Genomic DNA, 16,450 nt, shown 5'->3' on the forward strand with positions numbered 1-16,450 from the left:
TGAGTATTTTTCAGCCCAGGCTGAACATTTTTGTTTTGAGCAAGAAATAAGCTGTACAAAGGACTGGAGAAACAAAAGCTTCCAATACCTTGCCCAAGTGTTCAGGATCCTGATGAATTAGCTGTTTGTTTATTCAGTTGGCTCACGCTGTGGCCATGGAATTTAGTACCTTGGTTGGAACGAGCTCCCCGTTTGCAAGGCTCTGGGTTTCTTTTTCATTGCCCATGATTATGGGAACAGGACTTTATTGCTCACAGATTACACTAACAAAATTGAATTTCTCTTTGCTGTTCTCTTGATTGGTGCAAAATTTGCTTCGCAATAAGAAATAATACCACGAGAGCTCTTTTGGATTGTCGTCAGCCGCTGGGATTTACGCTGCAGAGAAAGATGCAGGCGCTGCAGGCAGCTCCGAGTTGTTTACCGCTATCGGGGAAAGGAAACCACTTGATTTACATTTAAAAAGTCTAGCCAGGCAGCACCTCTCCATCATAATTTGATGTGGTATGCAGTCATTCTCACTTTCACTTCCCCGTAAACTTCAGCATGTTATTTTACAAACTGCAAACGCCAGCCCGAGAATGGTTTAGCTCACGTCTTGTGAACGCTGGTCTCCCGCAGGTGGAGAGCACGGATTTGGCATGCTATGCCCATGAGTCTCCCAGGACGTGCACCGCTGTGAATTTCATTTAACTGCTATGGCATCAGGTGCTTGATCTCTCTTTACGAAGAAGATTTATGAATAGATATTAATATATTGTTTAGGAGTTTAGGAAAGTAGCAGAGCTGCCCAATATTTCTCATTCAATCATTATTTCTACTGAAATTCCCCAGCTGCAGCTGTCTGATAAGAGAGGAAAATTTATTATGCTTAGAAGTCAACATTCCTCTTCAGCAAATCATGCCCTGGGCATTCAGGTTAACGTACCCTTCAAGAAAATCAAACCAGTTTGATAGATTATCACTTCGTGTTGGCAAATGCCTTCATTGTTGCTAGTTCCCAATCAATATTAAGAATTTGGGGGTTTTCTGTTGCGTGTACAGGTCATGTTTTTCACAAACTCAGCTCTAAGGACTGGTTGTGGGAAGAGTTTATCATGCTTACTATATGACATTTGTTCACTATATGGAATGTCAGTCCCTTTCACCTGTTTCAAAGCGTAATAGTTCAGCTCTGTGCAAACCCAGATCAATACGTCTGTGGAAAGAACTTTCCACAGCGTTGCTGCTTGAACTGCATCTTTCTGAACAGAGGCCAGGCCACTTTTCCCTCTTGCCATCAGCCTAGTTCCTTTCACTGTCTCAGGATCTCTAATTTTCGTGATTACTGACTCCAGCTGGAACTGCAGACACTTAACATTTACACAAAATGATATTTAAGATCCTCCTTTTCATTGTTTTTGCCTTTAAAATTTAAACCACAGAAATGATGATTTTTCTGTAGTGCAAATCTGAATGTACCTCTCCTTCGTGTACGTGTAAAGATGTATTTTCTGATGTGTCTTCTAAATCTGAGCTGTTCTGCTTTCATCTGAATAGATTCTCAAGGGATCATAGAAGATGTGGTCTTACTGGGAGCTCCAGTGGAAGGAGAAGCCAAGTACTGGAAAGCTATCACAAAAGTGGTGTCGGGCAGGATCATAAACGGCTATTGCAGGTCTGTACGTGCTCAGTCCCCTGCTTCATTATCCTGGCGTCACTTTGAAATGATTTTGTACATTTATCCCTTTCAAACATTTTGTAAGTGAATAATTGTTCAGCTGGTGAGTACGTTGATTCAGCAGTGCCAGAGACAGCAGTGCCAGAGCCTCTTCCCTCCGGAGGTCTCTCCCTCAGATTAATTGGAGATGACAGTCTTCAGGAGACACTTGAAGGCTGTTCTGTCTCCAGCTCTTGGCTGTTTGCGATGCACAGTTACACTGGAAGCCTGAGGTGCTCAACATGTAGGTCCTGTTCATACGGTGGCAGTGTTCTATCACCCTGGCAGCTTAAAGCTGGGTCAGTGTGTTTGTGTGTGTAATTTGACATATTCTAAGGCCCCTTTAAATCTCAGCTTTAGGTAAAGGACTATAAATACAGCCGTTAAGTTCACTGACAGTTAAAGAATGCGAATTAAAATCTATAAAAGCTTTGAGATACAATTCACTAGGGGCTGCTTATGGGGAACAAGATGTGAAAATTGCAATGGAAGGGAAGGAGCTCAGGCAAATTGAAGATTTTTTGTATCTAGTGTCAGTTTCTGGTCAAGATGGTCCACATGAACAAGGTATTTTACTTACAAAGGAGGTACAGCTGGAATAGCTGTAGCAAATTTACTAAGGATATGAAAGAATAGAAAGGTTACCTTGAAACCAAGTATCAGCCTTTTAAAACTGTGCAGACAACTGCTATGCAGAGTTGTGAGAGCTTCTGGGTGAGAAGAGGGAGATTCAGAGGCACGAAACAGCTGAAGCAATCTTATAAAAGCTATTAAGAATTCAAGTGACAGTATCAAATCTAATGACTGTGTATTGGGAGATAATTGTGACAAGAACACTGCTTACCAGCACAGTTAGAAGAGGGGAAATTAAAATGAAGGAATGAAGCAGGGAAGACTTAAGAGGATGGGAAAATAAATTGAGAAATAACCAGGCAAGAAGATCAGCAAAGGACACGTAACTGCAAGTCAAGACAGCTTATAAAGCCGTGAGCCCTCAGGTCAAGGACAGTTGAAAATGCTGTTGGTACTTTCCATACACACATACATATGTATGCATACATACATAAGATGAGGAAGTATTGTATTACTGTGCATCTAACATAGTATATTAATTTACAAAGAAGAACTAAATAAAAGAATTAAAGGCATTCAAGATTAAAACAATAAACTATTAATCCCATCTGTCAGTTAGGCTGAAAATTGTTGCTTTTGTCCTTTTTGAATCACAGGAGGTTTTATGGATGCTGGACGTGCACGCCAGTTTACAGTATTTCTTCATGTGACATAAGGAAAAAGCAATTGCTGCCTCCTTGGGAGTGCTTCTGTGTTCCTCCAAGAAGCCATAAATGATAGCAATTGTTGCATATAACTGAATTTGCCCTGGCAAATATCATTCCTCCCTGTGTTATACAAAAATCAATTTCACTGCAAAAAGCTCACTGTATTCATTGCCTATAATACAAAAAAAAAAAAAAGATGTTGTTATAGTTTCAAAGCCTGCATGTGCTGTTGGAATAAAATAGTATGTGTGTTTGTACCTCTGTGTGTGCAGTAATTTGGTTAGTCTCTGCTTTGGCAAGCCCATGTCTTGACTGCTGAATGAAAAATGATGTAGAAATTGTAGCTTGTTGCTCACAAATAGGAAGAAGCAGGTGAGGAGACTGTCAGGAAATACTCCACTACGCTGGTTCTCTACTTTGCCTCAGATGCTGAATTTGGGGGTTATTCAGTTAGCATGAGGGGCAGCTAGAGGAGGTAACTGAGAGATATGGAGAATTTATGTGAGGATATTAGATATGAGAGCAGGATGATACAAACATTTCATGGTGAGACCTCACCTGATTCTGATTTCTCTGGTCTCTCGCTTATACAAATGGTGGCCTCGTTCTGTCACTTGAGGAGTAACTCTATTTAGGTCAGATGAATTACATTGAATAGAATTCCTGCAAGATCAGATTTGGGCCCAATCTGTTGAGCTTCAGTCCAGCGTAGCTTGTCTCCTTCGGCTTTGAAGTCTGAAAGGACAGGGAGAGTGAAAGCCAGCTGTCAGAGCTGTCCCATCCGATTTCACAGCAGGGTTACAAATTCCTAGTGGGAAACCTTAACCAAATTAGTTAAACTCGCTCAGCTTTTGAAAGAACCCATGCCTGAGTAGCGTGGATGCGTTGCAAAGATTTTGCAGAGCTCTGCGTAGACTTACAACTTCTAGCATAGACCATTTTGGAGCGGACAGGAGCAGCCAGAAACGGCCACCTGTGCGGGTGCATTTCACCTGCTGCCACCACAGAGTACAAATACCACTCGCATCCAACGTAAATCTACTCTTATAGAGTGTAGTGGCATTTAGGCACCCAGGTTTTATGCTGTTGCTCAGCACAGGAGAAGAGGTTATGTATTTCCAAAGGACGCATTGCCTTCTCTCATCATGCTACAGTCTACCCTGAAACTGTCACAGTGACTTATGGCAATACTTTACAGTGGGAACAAACTCTTCCTAGTTCTGTCATTGAAACCATGTATTTATACAGTATGTATAAATCAGGAACACTCCGAGGAGCTTCATAGTCGATATTTCTGTCAGCAACATTGGTATTGTAGGCCTCATCACATTTACAGCTGTCTACAGGCTGGAGAACTTCTACCTATTGGTACATTAAAAAGATTAAATATGTGAATGTATTGCAATCTCTAAGCAAATACAGAAATAAATAGCAGGGTCAGATTTTTAAACCTGCTGCACGTAATGAGATTACATTCATGAATCAGAATTAAATTCAGACTTACACTACTGTGTCCCAGGAGCCTGCCCTGAATTCAGCAACTGCTGTGATTCCTACATCAGACAAAGCTGCAGCAGGTCTTGGACCAGACATCACTCTGCTTCCCGGCCCTTCTACTCTCCTCATGGTCTGAGTAGTCACATATTGCATTGGTTTGGCAACAGGATTTATTCACACTCTTCTTCTGCTCTGCTCCTAGGGGGGACTGGCTGCTGGGGTTTGTATACAGAACCTCTTCTGTCCAGATCAACGTTGCAGGCCTCCAGCCAGTCGACTTGGATGACAGGAGGATGGTAAACGTGGACCTTTCGTCTGTAGTAAGTAGTACTTCTCATATTCTCAGTTTTTTCCGTCTGTCCTTTGCTTGCAGCACTGTAACCTCACACTCATTGATTAGGGGAAGACGGGATACTGAAGAGAGCACCTCTATGTACATTGTCCCTCTTTCCTTTCTTTGAGATAACTCTCATCTCAGACTTCACTATAGATTTGGTTGGCCCAGCCAGCACTCAGTATTGAGCAAAATAACGAGAATTTGCCTCTCTTGTTGGATATGTTTGGGGTTTTTTGGTTCTGAAATATCTCATACTGGAGGCAGAAAATGCCATTATTCGCTAAGAAAGACCTTGCTGTCTTGCAAGCCCCGGATCAGCAGGTAGGTAGGATCAGGAGCTGGGAAACCTGGAGCTCAAACGCAGGACTGCGGAGCAGGTGCAACCTGCAATCTTATCTTGGTGGAGCCTTCAACACTGTTCAGGTTCATCCAGGGACAAGTTCATAGGCCTTGTACCTTGGTCCCGTGGGCCGCATTGACGCTGTGGTGCAGGAACCAGTTTGTAATTGCAGAAGCTCTGCGATACCGGTGGCTGGATTGCTAAGTCCAGACGTGGGCTGCTGCCTTTTTGGAGTGTAGGTCTCCAGGAAGCAGGAAGAGATTCACGTGTATGTCTGGTAGACATTTAGTTTCCTCAAAGCTATCTGGAGTCATTAATGATAAGCCACTATATTATATGTCTAGCAATATTCAACTTAATTACCTTAAGCAAACTAATGATGTCATTGCCTTGTCTTTACTCATGGGTGGGCTCTTCCACAGAAAATCGTGCAGAACTTCGCTCATATATTCATATTCACAGTAATCTTGGACATGCAATCTTGTTTTTCCATATCTTAATGTTTTAACTCATTTTTCACTCTCTGCAAACTGGACTGGAAGATGCTCAGCGCAAAGCTCAGGATACTTCCATGGTCATTGTTCCTGCCATGACTCCTCCCGAATGTCCCCGCAAGCTGGGACAAGGGATTGTCAACGTTGCTCTGGAGCCAAAGGCGCTTCTAACTGCTTTCAGATTTTTTGAAGCACCAGCCCGCTGAGCCTATAAATACCCAACTGTTACCAGCTCATTTCATTCATTATAACTGAGCTATGTACAGCCCTTGCCAGAAAACACAGGGCTTAATGCTGTACAGATAAAATAGAGACTTTGCAGAACGAAACACAGGCTTCCCAGAAGGAAGTGGTATAGCAGAGGCTTTTAAACATGGTCCAGCACTGTAGCTGTTCTTGTATCTTTGCATCTTACAGGGTTGTCTCGGTTAGCATTTCCGCATGCTCCCACATCCATTTTTTCACCGTCCCCGGAGCTGCCACTAGTCGCTTGCGAGCAGTGACATCTGTTGCTGGCGTGAAAGTTAAAATGGCCAAAGATGTCAAGCAGTGGTGGCACTGGGGTGACTTTTCCTGTTAGTTCAGTCCGTGTTACTCTCCTCTTTTTGACTTCTCTTCAGAGACCCTCTTTCTGTTGACCTTCTGCTTCCTGAACTTTGAAACCCCCCTGGAGCCCTGCAGACTTTATCCTGCCTGGCTCGCAGCAGCCTCTCCATTTTTCCCCCAGAGGAGCAGTATTTACATTGCAGCTAAATGAATAATGGTTGCAGAGCTGCTATCTGCTGATCTTCTATTGTTGTGCATCTGTATCCGTGCTGCATGATGCCAACAGACAGTCCCAGCGCTGTTCTCATTTCAGAAAGAGCTGACACTTTCACTTGCTTAATCTTACTGCAAAGCATTGGGGGGAAAAAAGAGCAACCCCCGCAGGGGGAAAAACCTATATTAAGTAGGTGTCATTCTCTTGATCCATTTTCCAGACCATGGAGCTTTATGAAAAGAAATACAGTGCATTCTGATGGACGTTTTAAAAGTAAAAGGAGCAAGAATGGGGAAGGAAATATTCAGGGGCAATATTTTTTGAAGTGGCAAGAAAGCAAAGATGGATTTTGCTGCAAATATACTGCAGTAGCATAACAGAAATATATAGAGAGATATTTTCTGTAATGGGGACCAGCTCCATCCCTGCAGATGCCCTTGCTGGAGGTCCCCGTGAGTCTCCTGCCAGGAATAAGAAAGGACAAGCTGTGATAAAAGAATAAAGCATAGATGATGCAAAGGTGCTCAGCCTGAAAATATTTTGCAGGCATGCCTCAGTATCTAAGGCATCTCCCAGCCCATCCCTGATGAAAACTGGACTGGATCCAAAGAGCTTGGTTCTCTTTGCTGTGGTAGCATCAGAATCCTCAAATGAGTGGAGGACTATGAGACCTCAGTATAAACAGGAATTCACCTCCAAGGCATTTATTGCACGTCTCTCTTGATTAGTATGTTTTTTATCTGACTGTCAGTAAAAAACTGAGAGAAAAATGTCCTCCCACTCAGCAAATGCAGTTATAAAAGCCTTCCTAATGGTTACAATGGGACTGATTCATTCAGTAGATTTATTTGACAGCACCTGTTACAGAGACCAAGGAAGTAATTGAGCTGTAGTGTATTAGATTGATTGCTGTTTGTTCAAATGGGATATTGTAGATTACATTTTGCATTAACATTTGAATATTGCAGAAATGCTCGGAGTCAGAACATAGGCAGAGCATTTTCATGGAGGCTCACAAGTCAAGAACGGGTGCTTAAGTTTCTCTGGGCAGTTTTACCGCAGCAGAAACCAGGGATGAACTTGCAAGCTTAGGGGCAGTAGGAATGCGTGGCTGGAAGTCTAGTAGAGAGCACGGATGGAACATGACAATTATTGCAGAAGTCAGTACTGTTCTCTCGTTAGTCCAATGTGAAAATTGTCTGAAAGGTCTTTAGACTACGATTAAGTTTTGCATCGACTTTAGAACTCCTTCCTTTCCCATGCTTTCGATGGCAGCTGAATTCTCCTTTTCTTATTCTTCATCAACGCGTTGTCTGGATGGCAGCTGCCTACCTGCTGCTGGTGCTCACAAATTCCTGTAAAGGCAACGCGCGGCAACACCAACTGAGAGTAAACCCCTCCTTATTCAAACACCTGGAGTGCCAGAGCCGTGCTCTCTACAGCCCACAGACTAAAGCTACAAGGGACTTTTTAATCTCTAGAGCAGTCATTGCAATGGTACGTAGAGAAAACACGCTGATGCGTTTCACAGCCATGTTCTTCTGCAGCATCTCTGCACAATGGAAGGCAAAACAGCAGAGCTGCTTTTTAGAATAATCTGCATCACGCAGCAGCACACCTTTGCTTTTTCCCTCTGAGATACCTCCGAAGCTTTTTACCTCTTCTTTTCTTTGCTGCTGTAACTGAGCAGTGGGAAAGCTCTCTTTATGACAATGATTAAAAACCAAGAATAACTGATCTCTCGTTCCAAAAGCGCTCTCAGAAGAGGGGCCTAGTATTCCCATTATGAGGGAAGGCAAACAGATTCAAGGCAGTCTGGCCTTCAGCCAGGCAGCTACACAACGTACATAAATACCACAAGCAGATGAAAAGTCTGAATTTTGTGAAATCCAACTGATTTGGCGCTTCTGTGAGCCAGGCTTTTTCCCCCAAATGCATTAAACTGTGTTTTTTCCCCTATATTCCCAAGTCTTGCAGCAAAGAATTAATTGTGGTTACGAAATGTGGATTAATTAAGAACCCTGGGGAGTTCAAAAGGCAAAAGGTTGCCTGTGTCTCATTACGCCTTTGTTTCACTTGTTTCAAATGAGCAGTGCCACCTCCCATGGTGACGGGCATTAACAGGATCAGGAGAGCAAGAGCTAGGAGCAGGTTAACTCAGCTTCAGGCAGCGGCTCGGAGGAGCCTGGAGAGCCTTCTCTCGCATCTGGGGGATATGCAAGTCTCTGTGGAAACAAGTCTATTTGTCTGCTAGGCTATAAAGTCACAGGGATGATTTGTTCCTCTTCATATGTCCCTACAACCCGGAGTCGTCAGTGGCTTAGTTTTCTGTGATCCTTCTTGCTGTTGATTTGGGAGCTCCAAGAATCACACATTAAATACATATTAAATACATTTTTTCCCTTTGGGATGCAAGCAGAGGGTGCTGGCAATGTCAGTATGTTAGAACAGAGGAAGAAACTGAAAAAGCTTTTCCAAAAAAGTGCAAATGGAGCCATTAATAACTTGCAGTTTGTTTTTGCTTTGTGGCAGACAAAAACTCAAAGGCTGGTGTCCCTCCTTGCTTCAACACAGATGTATTGCTCGATCCTGATGTACTCTTTGGGAGGCTGGGGATATTTAGCTGCTTCTAAAAGGCAGAGAGAACCATTTTATAGCGCTCCTTGAGCCTTTATTTCGTAAGGCTGGTGCCAAAATTCACATACGCACTGCCACTCCGAAGCAGTGTGGTGCCATAACAGTGCGGCCTTCCTGCAGATTTATAGAAGTAAGTTTCCCGTTTCCTCCGCTGTGCCTGGAACACGTGTGTGTCGTTTCACGGTGGGTTGCCACAACATCTGTTTGAGTGCCTACGGTGTTCGGACACCCCAACTACCCTGGGCAAAGCTGAATTTCTGGGACTGCACCCCTCTCCTTCAGAAAAGCTGAGATTACCAAGTGCCACGTTTTAGAAAGATTCACAGGTAGTTTATGTTTACATCTAATACAATTCAACATACAAACTTTGCTATTCCATTTGAGTAACCAGCAAAGTTTTGATACCATTACATCTTTCTCCCATGGAGCGTAACAATTTGCATCACTTACCACCTTTTATAGATTTTCTCTTACACTTTACACAGTAGAGCACCTTGCATTTGACAATAGGACTGTTCTTACAAAGCCAGACGTTGCAGTCTCCATTCTTGACAGGTTTGCAGTGAAGAGGTTTGTAGCTGTTGACTTTGCAAGCAGCTATCCCGATCACACAGATCTTACTCGAGCAAAACTGCCAGCAAAAGCAGTGGGAGTTTTCCCTAAGTAGTGTTAATAATGTTTGATTCTGCAAGAGTGGCTACACAAAGCACAGTGAGGTGAATTAAGGAGAGAGAATTTAGCTTTCTGTTTCCTGTCTTATGTTGGAACACGAACGCTAATGCTGTATAATTTTTGTGTTCAGTTTTGAGCTTCGTTTCTAACCTCTTCAGCTAACGTGGAAAGAAAATTCAGTTGCAACATCCAATTAAAAGTGTTAATCAAGGGGAAGACTGACTTAGCTGACACATTGTGTACGTGAGGTTTTCTCCTGTAGCACAGTTTCAGCTAATGTGTTTGAGATCTTGCAATTACAACAGCGCGTATTTTTGATATTAGCTGAATATGTGGCTGAAATACCAGGAAGCTTATCGCTGCCTGCTGCCCCGTGACACTAGGCTAAGGTAAGGTCTTAAACTTGCTGCAGATCCCGGTGGGATGGATTTGGAGGAGATCGCATTGCTGAGGAGAGCTGTTGCACTACTCCGTAGCTGTTGAAATTTCCCAAATGCCCAGGACTTCTTGCCCAGATAGATCATTACCATCAACTCATAAAGGAGATTAAGGGGGGAATAAGCTGAGAACGGGTCATTGTTCCCAAAGGGTGATCAGTCCCTTTCGGTGTTAGAGAGGAGTCATCCTCCGCTGCAGGCAAGTTCTGTTACATCATCCTGATTATGGAGACTGAATCTCATCTCAATGTTTTCATCTGGCCTCTTGAAAAATTCTCCGTAATCCTGGCTTGATCAATATAGCAGATATTTTGGGTCACTAGTGGACTGCTGTAGTTTATAATGTCAGATATCTGCTATTTTTAGGAACAGTCCAGTGTGATATACCAATCCAGTCTTTATTTTTGGGGATCTCTTTTCCTCTGAGGCCCAAAAGATTATGTTCAAATTATTCCCCAGCGATAATTACATGCACAGTTTATGCTGGGCCTTTTAAAACATTCTTTATACCATCTAATTTAAATATTTTCCACTTGGATTAGCACCGCAAAATAAGTATTTGATTATAGCCACCTTAAAAGCGAGTGGCATGTTTTGCAACTTTGATATAGCTGGAAAGACTCTTCAGCATTCAGACACCGACCTAACAGCTAAAGAAAAGAACCGATCCCACTTCTGGCAGTCGTCAGTGAGAGCATCAGCAAAAAAACGGTTAACAGCAGCTCCGCAAACAGTTGCGAAATTCATGGAAGCAGCTGCTGCCTTCAGCTGGCTGGCTTGGTGTGCGGAGCGCATCGCCTGTCAGCAGAAGGACATTGGCGAAGGCACCTTTCCCTTGAAACTCTTTCAAGGGCTCGCTTATAAATTCAGAATTTATGAAGCTCCCTCTTCCTAACTTTGTCCTGCCCGTCATCGCTGATGTGCAGCTGCTCTCCGTCTCGCCCCCTCAGGGCTTCAGACTTCCAAAACTTATCTCCTCCATTTACTTCCTCTGTTTCCTTGTTATATTCTGTATTTTACTCCTCTCCATCATACAGTCCTCTTGGAATTGGTGAAGGTAAATTGAGAATAAAGCTGGCAGAGTTTTTCAGCAGTGGATGAATCCAGCAAAAAACCCCAGTGTTTACTCAGAATTTTCAACACGGATGTGTTCCCACAAAACATATCAAAGTTTGATGGAAAAAGTCCTTGGAAAAAGTTATTGCATCGGCGTGAAATTGCCCGAGTGCTGTCTGAGGGTGATGTCCCTCAAGTACCGCCCCAGAGGTGAGAATGACTTGATCAATAAGTTGTGGCTGAAAGATGATTGCATGTAAAAATTACAGTCTTGCTCGAGAATTGTCGCTGTAATTAAAGGAGAACTTTTACCGGTCAAGTTCGTTTTTAAACGAGAAGAAAAATAAGAATTGAGTGACTTGCTATTCACAAGAATTGTAATTGTGCGAAGGGATGATTTAGAAGCAAAGTCTGTTAGCTTGGGCTGAATCACGCTCCAATCTTTATTCCATCAGTTTTTCAGAGCAGAAATAGAAACATTAAAAAGGAATAATGCAAATGACATTTGACAGTATTTTCAAAATAAATTGAGCTCTATAAAGTTTTCTTCAAATACATTTTTATTAGTTTCTCCTCTGCTGGAAGCCAGGACTGGTAATGCTCAGGATAGACCTATAGTGCAACAGAGGACTTGCCGCAGATGCCAAATTCACATTTTTTAATAAATCCATTTGAATTACAGCTTCTGAATTAGTGGACGTGTTCACTGTCCTCACTTTTGGAAAACGTTGTTTCCTAAGAACCCAAACAGAAGAATTTTATTTCTGTTTTAACTTCATTCAGCCACAGCCTCTTTCAAGGTTCGTTTAATGTTCTTCTGGTTCTCGCTATGGGAATCTGCTCTGCCCCTGGCCTTCGCCAGGTCCAACCACATTCCCCTGCCTGGGCAGCGTGAGGTCTTTGCCGTAAGCCTTCAGAAAACTGCGGAAAACAGATCAGGACATTTTCTGCCAGGCTGAGCACCCTCTATCACGCAAGACGTACTCAGCACTCTGAATTAAGGCTTACGCTGACATGTGGGAATAACTCTGACCAGAGGAGCCTGCCAGCTTGGCAGAGATGACTGCGTTTTGAGTGATAACCTGGCATAGCTTGGGACTCCTATCATCAATCAGTCTTTGCCACCATCTGGAAGAGGAGGGCTGCACGGGTTTGGAAGCAGCATCCAGAACAGAGGATTTTTTGGAAAGCAATAGCGGCATTTGAGTTTCTTCCCTTCTTTACCAATGCTACCCCAAAACTGGCTGGCAGTTTATTTCAGAGCGCAGGGTTGCACTCCCGTTCTCTTTCTGAACGACAAATTCACTGCCACTTTTGGAAACGGAGACTAAACCCAAGAGCTGAACTGGCAATAACAAAAGTTGCTGAGCTGGCTCTATTGAGATATGCCACCCGGAGGCGGTTTGCATTTCATTATGTGTGTACACAAAGTGTCTGACACACCAGCGGGAAGAAAGGGCTGCTGAAAAGTGAGGTGTGATGATTATCTGAGCTTCAGAAACTGCAGCTCACTCTATTAACTCTTTTCACCCCCCACAAAATACCATTTTCTATTAAAACAGAAAGTATTTGTCGAAAGGGAATCCTGAAACTGTGATGCCCTCCAAGGTCGTCATTACTGCTCCTGCTGAAATAACAAAGCTCTGGAGAGACGTTTTAACTTGAGGGTATCTTTTTCCTGCACGACAAAGTTGCTCTTTGGACGTGACGGGCTCAAACCAAATCAAAGAAGTGAAATTCTCAGCCGTATTAATGACCTGCGCTCCTGTGACTTGCAGAGGGTACCCGTGCATCCCCGCTCACGCTGCATGCCCCCCTTGCTCCTCAGTAACTCTCTGCGACTCCGTAGGATGTTTGGGCAAGGAGAGCAGGAGGAAGGCACAGCCCAGCTGCTCTGTCCCTTCTCTCTCCCTGCAGGTAGCAGAGAGGCCAAGGGACTTTCAGCTGAGCTCTTGCAAATTACGCAGCCCTGCAAAGCAAACAGCTTTGCGAGCTGTGCCGGGGTTTGGAGCCGGCGTGCGCTCTTTGCGTTGGCCGCTTGGGATCGGTGGAGGAGCTCTTTTTGAAGGAAACTGGACAGGATCTTAAAACAGTTGGCTCTGGAGTGAGCAAAGATTTCTTCTGCCGTGTCAGACAGAGTAATGTTATTGTGATACCCTGTGTTGTGAGGGAGTAAGAGGCTTGCCTGCGCTCACGTGAGCCCGTGGCAGAGCTGGGATCGTACGTAGTATCTCCTTTCTCCCAGGTCCCTTCTCTGTCCACCACTTGGCAGGCTCCCCAAGCATCCCCTCTGGGCTATGGGGTACACCTTACGTTCCTATAGCTCAAAACCTCAGAGAAGTCAGGATTCTTCCTCTGTCCTAAAGAGCTGGAAGGATCCTGTCTTGGTGCTTTATCTGTTCTTTCGCAACGCTGGGGAAAACCAGCGGCAAAGGCAATCGAATGGAGCCGTGGAGATTGCACCGGCTTACCGCTAATGGAGAGAGCTGCGTGGTAACTGCAAATTGGTTCCATTATCACCTCTTCTCAGACATGCTGATCTCTGTCCCCTGTCCCTCTCCACCTAGAACTGCTGTCATTAATACGGAGAGCAGCATCTGTGCTGCAGAGCTCGCAGCTCGCCTTGGCACAGCGGCCACCAGTGGGTTGGTTGCAGGCCCAGGGGTGGCATTATTTGTTTTCAAAGCTCCTGTAAATTGAACTGTGTTTTTAGGACACCGTAACCAGAGGCACTTACGGTACCAAATAAAAAGACTTCCATTTGAATTTAATAGACGCAGCTGATTATGCTCAGTGACATTTCTGATACTTTTGGGTGGATTAGAACTTGAAAACCTTTCCCAACTTACTGAACGGACGGCTCCTTTCAGCTGACTGATCGATCCACCTGAGCAATGCTGTCATCTGTAGTCCTTTGGAGATCTTCCGGTGCGGTGCTGTAGTCCTGCAGCAGAATTAGCGATACAGGCAGTTGGCTTGTGTTTTCCAATGAGTCAAAGCAACCATAAAATCAGATATAACAGAGGAGAAGTCACCTACGCACACTGATAAACCTACCCCACTGCTTTCGTTTCCTTATAACAAGCATAAATATTATTTGCTTTGGTTACAAGAACACTTTTCTATTCCATTTATTCTGAAATTCCTCCTGCACTTTGTTCTGACAGATATTCAAACAATTGTTTATTTCCCTTTAAAGTTTTTATTGTCCCTTACAATGTTTTAGATGTTCCCATCCCTTCTCCAGCACAGCCTACCCAGCGGAGGAATTCAGCTTTTCAGATTGCAGATGAAAACAGGCTTCTGAGAGATGGAATTGCTGAATTTTTCCACCAGGATGGCTTCACAGCTTTAAAGCGGCAAGGCAATTTGTTCGCTGTTCTTTTGCCGATGGCTCAGTACCTAATGTCACAGTACAGCAGAGAAAGAGTCCTACCTCCTCTTACGCTTCTCAGGGCTTGCATTGGTCTGGCTTTATGGAATCCTCTCCTGGGCTATCCTGGCAACAGAAGCGCGTTTCCTTTGAAGAGATTTAGTGGTATGAGCAGACCTGCAGTCAGGGACAGACTCTCAGGAGGTCTCAGCTTCTCTTTTAGCTGCATGAGGAAAGGCTCAGCTCTGCAGAACTGCTCATACCCAGTGTCTCTCGGCGATCGTGGTGCTCAAGGGAAGAGGAATTCCCCGTTGTTTTAGTGGAAGCTGCTGGATACTTAGGAGTTACAAAAATCTCGTCCTCAGGGTGGCAGAGGAAATTTGTTCTCTCTGACTAACGACCAGGTAACATAACAGGCTGAGAAATCCCCAAGCGCTGACCAGGGCAGGTAGGCTGTGATGATTGTAGAGGTTTCAGACTACAGCAAACCAAGAGACTTCAGCAACCCCTCCCAGTAAGTCCATTTCCTCCTTGTTTCTCTCCACCTTGTCCAACACTGCACTCGTTTCTTTCTTTAGCACCAAGCCCCCCTACTGAGTAGTAAAAGGTTCATACAGAGAACAATGTACACATCTTAACAGCCAGTCCATTAGTCCTTCAGTGGTTATTTTAATTAACTAATCTGTTCAAAACATCAAGAGCCTGTTGAGCCATCTGGACTGATTAAAGTCACATATTGCATTACTAATGTGCTGATTAAATCCTTCATTTTGCTCCAAGTCCTAAGCGCATCCAAATGTTACCACTCAAAAGCCGCTTCACACAGTTAGGAGGTTTGAATTTTGCCCGTGCGGGAAAGGAGGCTTGCTTTAGGTTTGGGTAGAGGTGTGCTGGTAACCCTGGTTGCTGGCGTGGCGAGGAAGGACTGCCCAGGCATCAGCCAGCTCGTCAGACTGAGCTAGCGGGGAGGTGAGCAGAGGGTCCACGGCTGGGTTTCTTTCCAGAGCTCTGCAAAGGGCTCTTACCGTCTTGTACGAGCAGACGGCTCCTTCCTGGGGCGCTCGTACACGCGGCTGGGAAGCAGGGAACCTGGGACTGTGCTGTCGGGTATTCCCCGCTGTGGAAATTTCCTAATTACGAGCAAGATTTGGGAAAATAAGAGGCGGTGTTGCCTGAGACAGCTTTCTGGTTGGGTCAGGAAGGATTTAAACTGTTAGAAATAGAATTTACTAAAGATGCTAAAATATCTTAGGATGCAAATCATACCCCTTACTCTCTGCTGAAATCTATAGGCCAGCTGGTGAGCGTACCATCGAAATCGCCTCGACTCAGCCTGACCGCACTTTTCCTCTCCACAGAAGAACCCGCTATAAATCCACCTTGCGCTTGCAAGCGCTTCCTCCCCTTTTGGCTGTGAGTACGACAGCAAAGGAGAGCTGAAGGCTGGTCTCTAGAAGGATCTTGGCTGCCGTTACTTCAAACGCTCAGCTTGCACGGGACACCTGGAACAGGGAAGGCATTTTCTGCCTTTCCAGCCAGGTAGCCTTTAGCCCATGACACCAATGACCTGCCGAGGAGGTTTTCTCTCCCTCCTGTGCCCTGACTGGCAGAGTGCATTCCAACATCCATCTCAGAAGGGTTTATCTTCTCACGGAAATCACCTTACAATGAAAACGTGTGGGTTTTTGCACGTATTGTTGACTTTAATTTGGTTTATGAACCCATAACTCTCAGGCTCCCAGTTTTATATGGCGTGGGACAGATCAGTGCGCCTTCCAGCCAAGAACCTTAACACGCTTGGTAGCTGTTGTGAGATTTAATGACTATATCCTAATTTAAATAAGATAATCTTTGCTTTTCCGAGGGAG

General features: G+C 44.3%; 1 protein-coding gene across 1 annotated transcript in view; it reads left to right on the plus strand.

The window, feature by feature from the left end:
- TMCO4 (transmembrane and coiled-coil domains 4) overlaps positions 1 to 16,450 on the plus strand; it is a 37,385-nt gene that overhangs the window by 19,605 nt on the left and 1,330 nt on the right. Inside the window, exons 11-12 of the mRNA XM_050909400.1 lie at positions 1,540 to 1,657; positions 4,679 to 4,796. Coding sequence (XP_050765357.1) covers positions 1,540 to 1,657; positions 4,679 to 4,796 — 236 coding nt within the window. The remainder of the gene's footprint in view (positions 1 to 1,539; positions 1,658 to 4,678; positions 4,797 to 16,450) is intronic.

The sequence above is a fragment of the Gymnogyps californianus genome, chromosome 21, assembly GCF_018139145.2.
Source record: "Gymnogyps californianus isolate 813 chromosome 21, ASM1813914v2, whole genome shotgun sequence".
NCBI classification, from domain to species: Eukaryota; Metazoa; Chordata; class Aves; order Accipitriformes; family Cathartidae; genus Gymnogyps; species Gymnogyps californianus.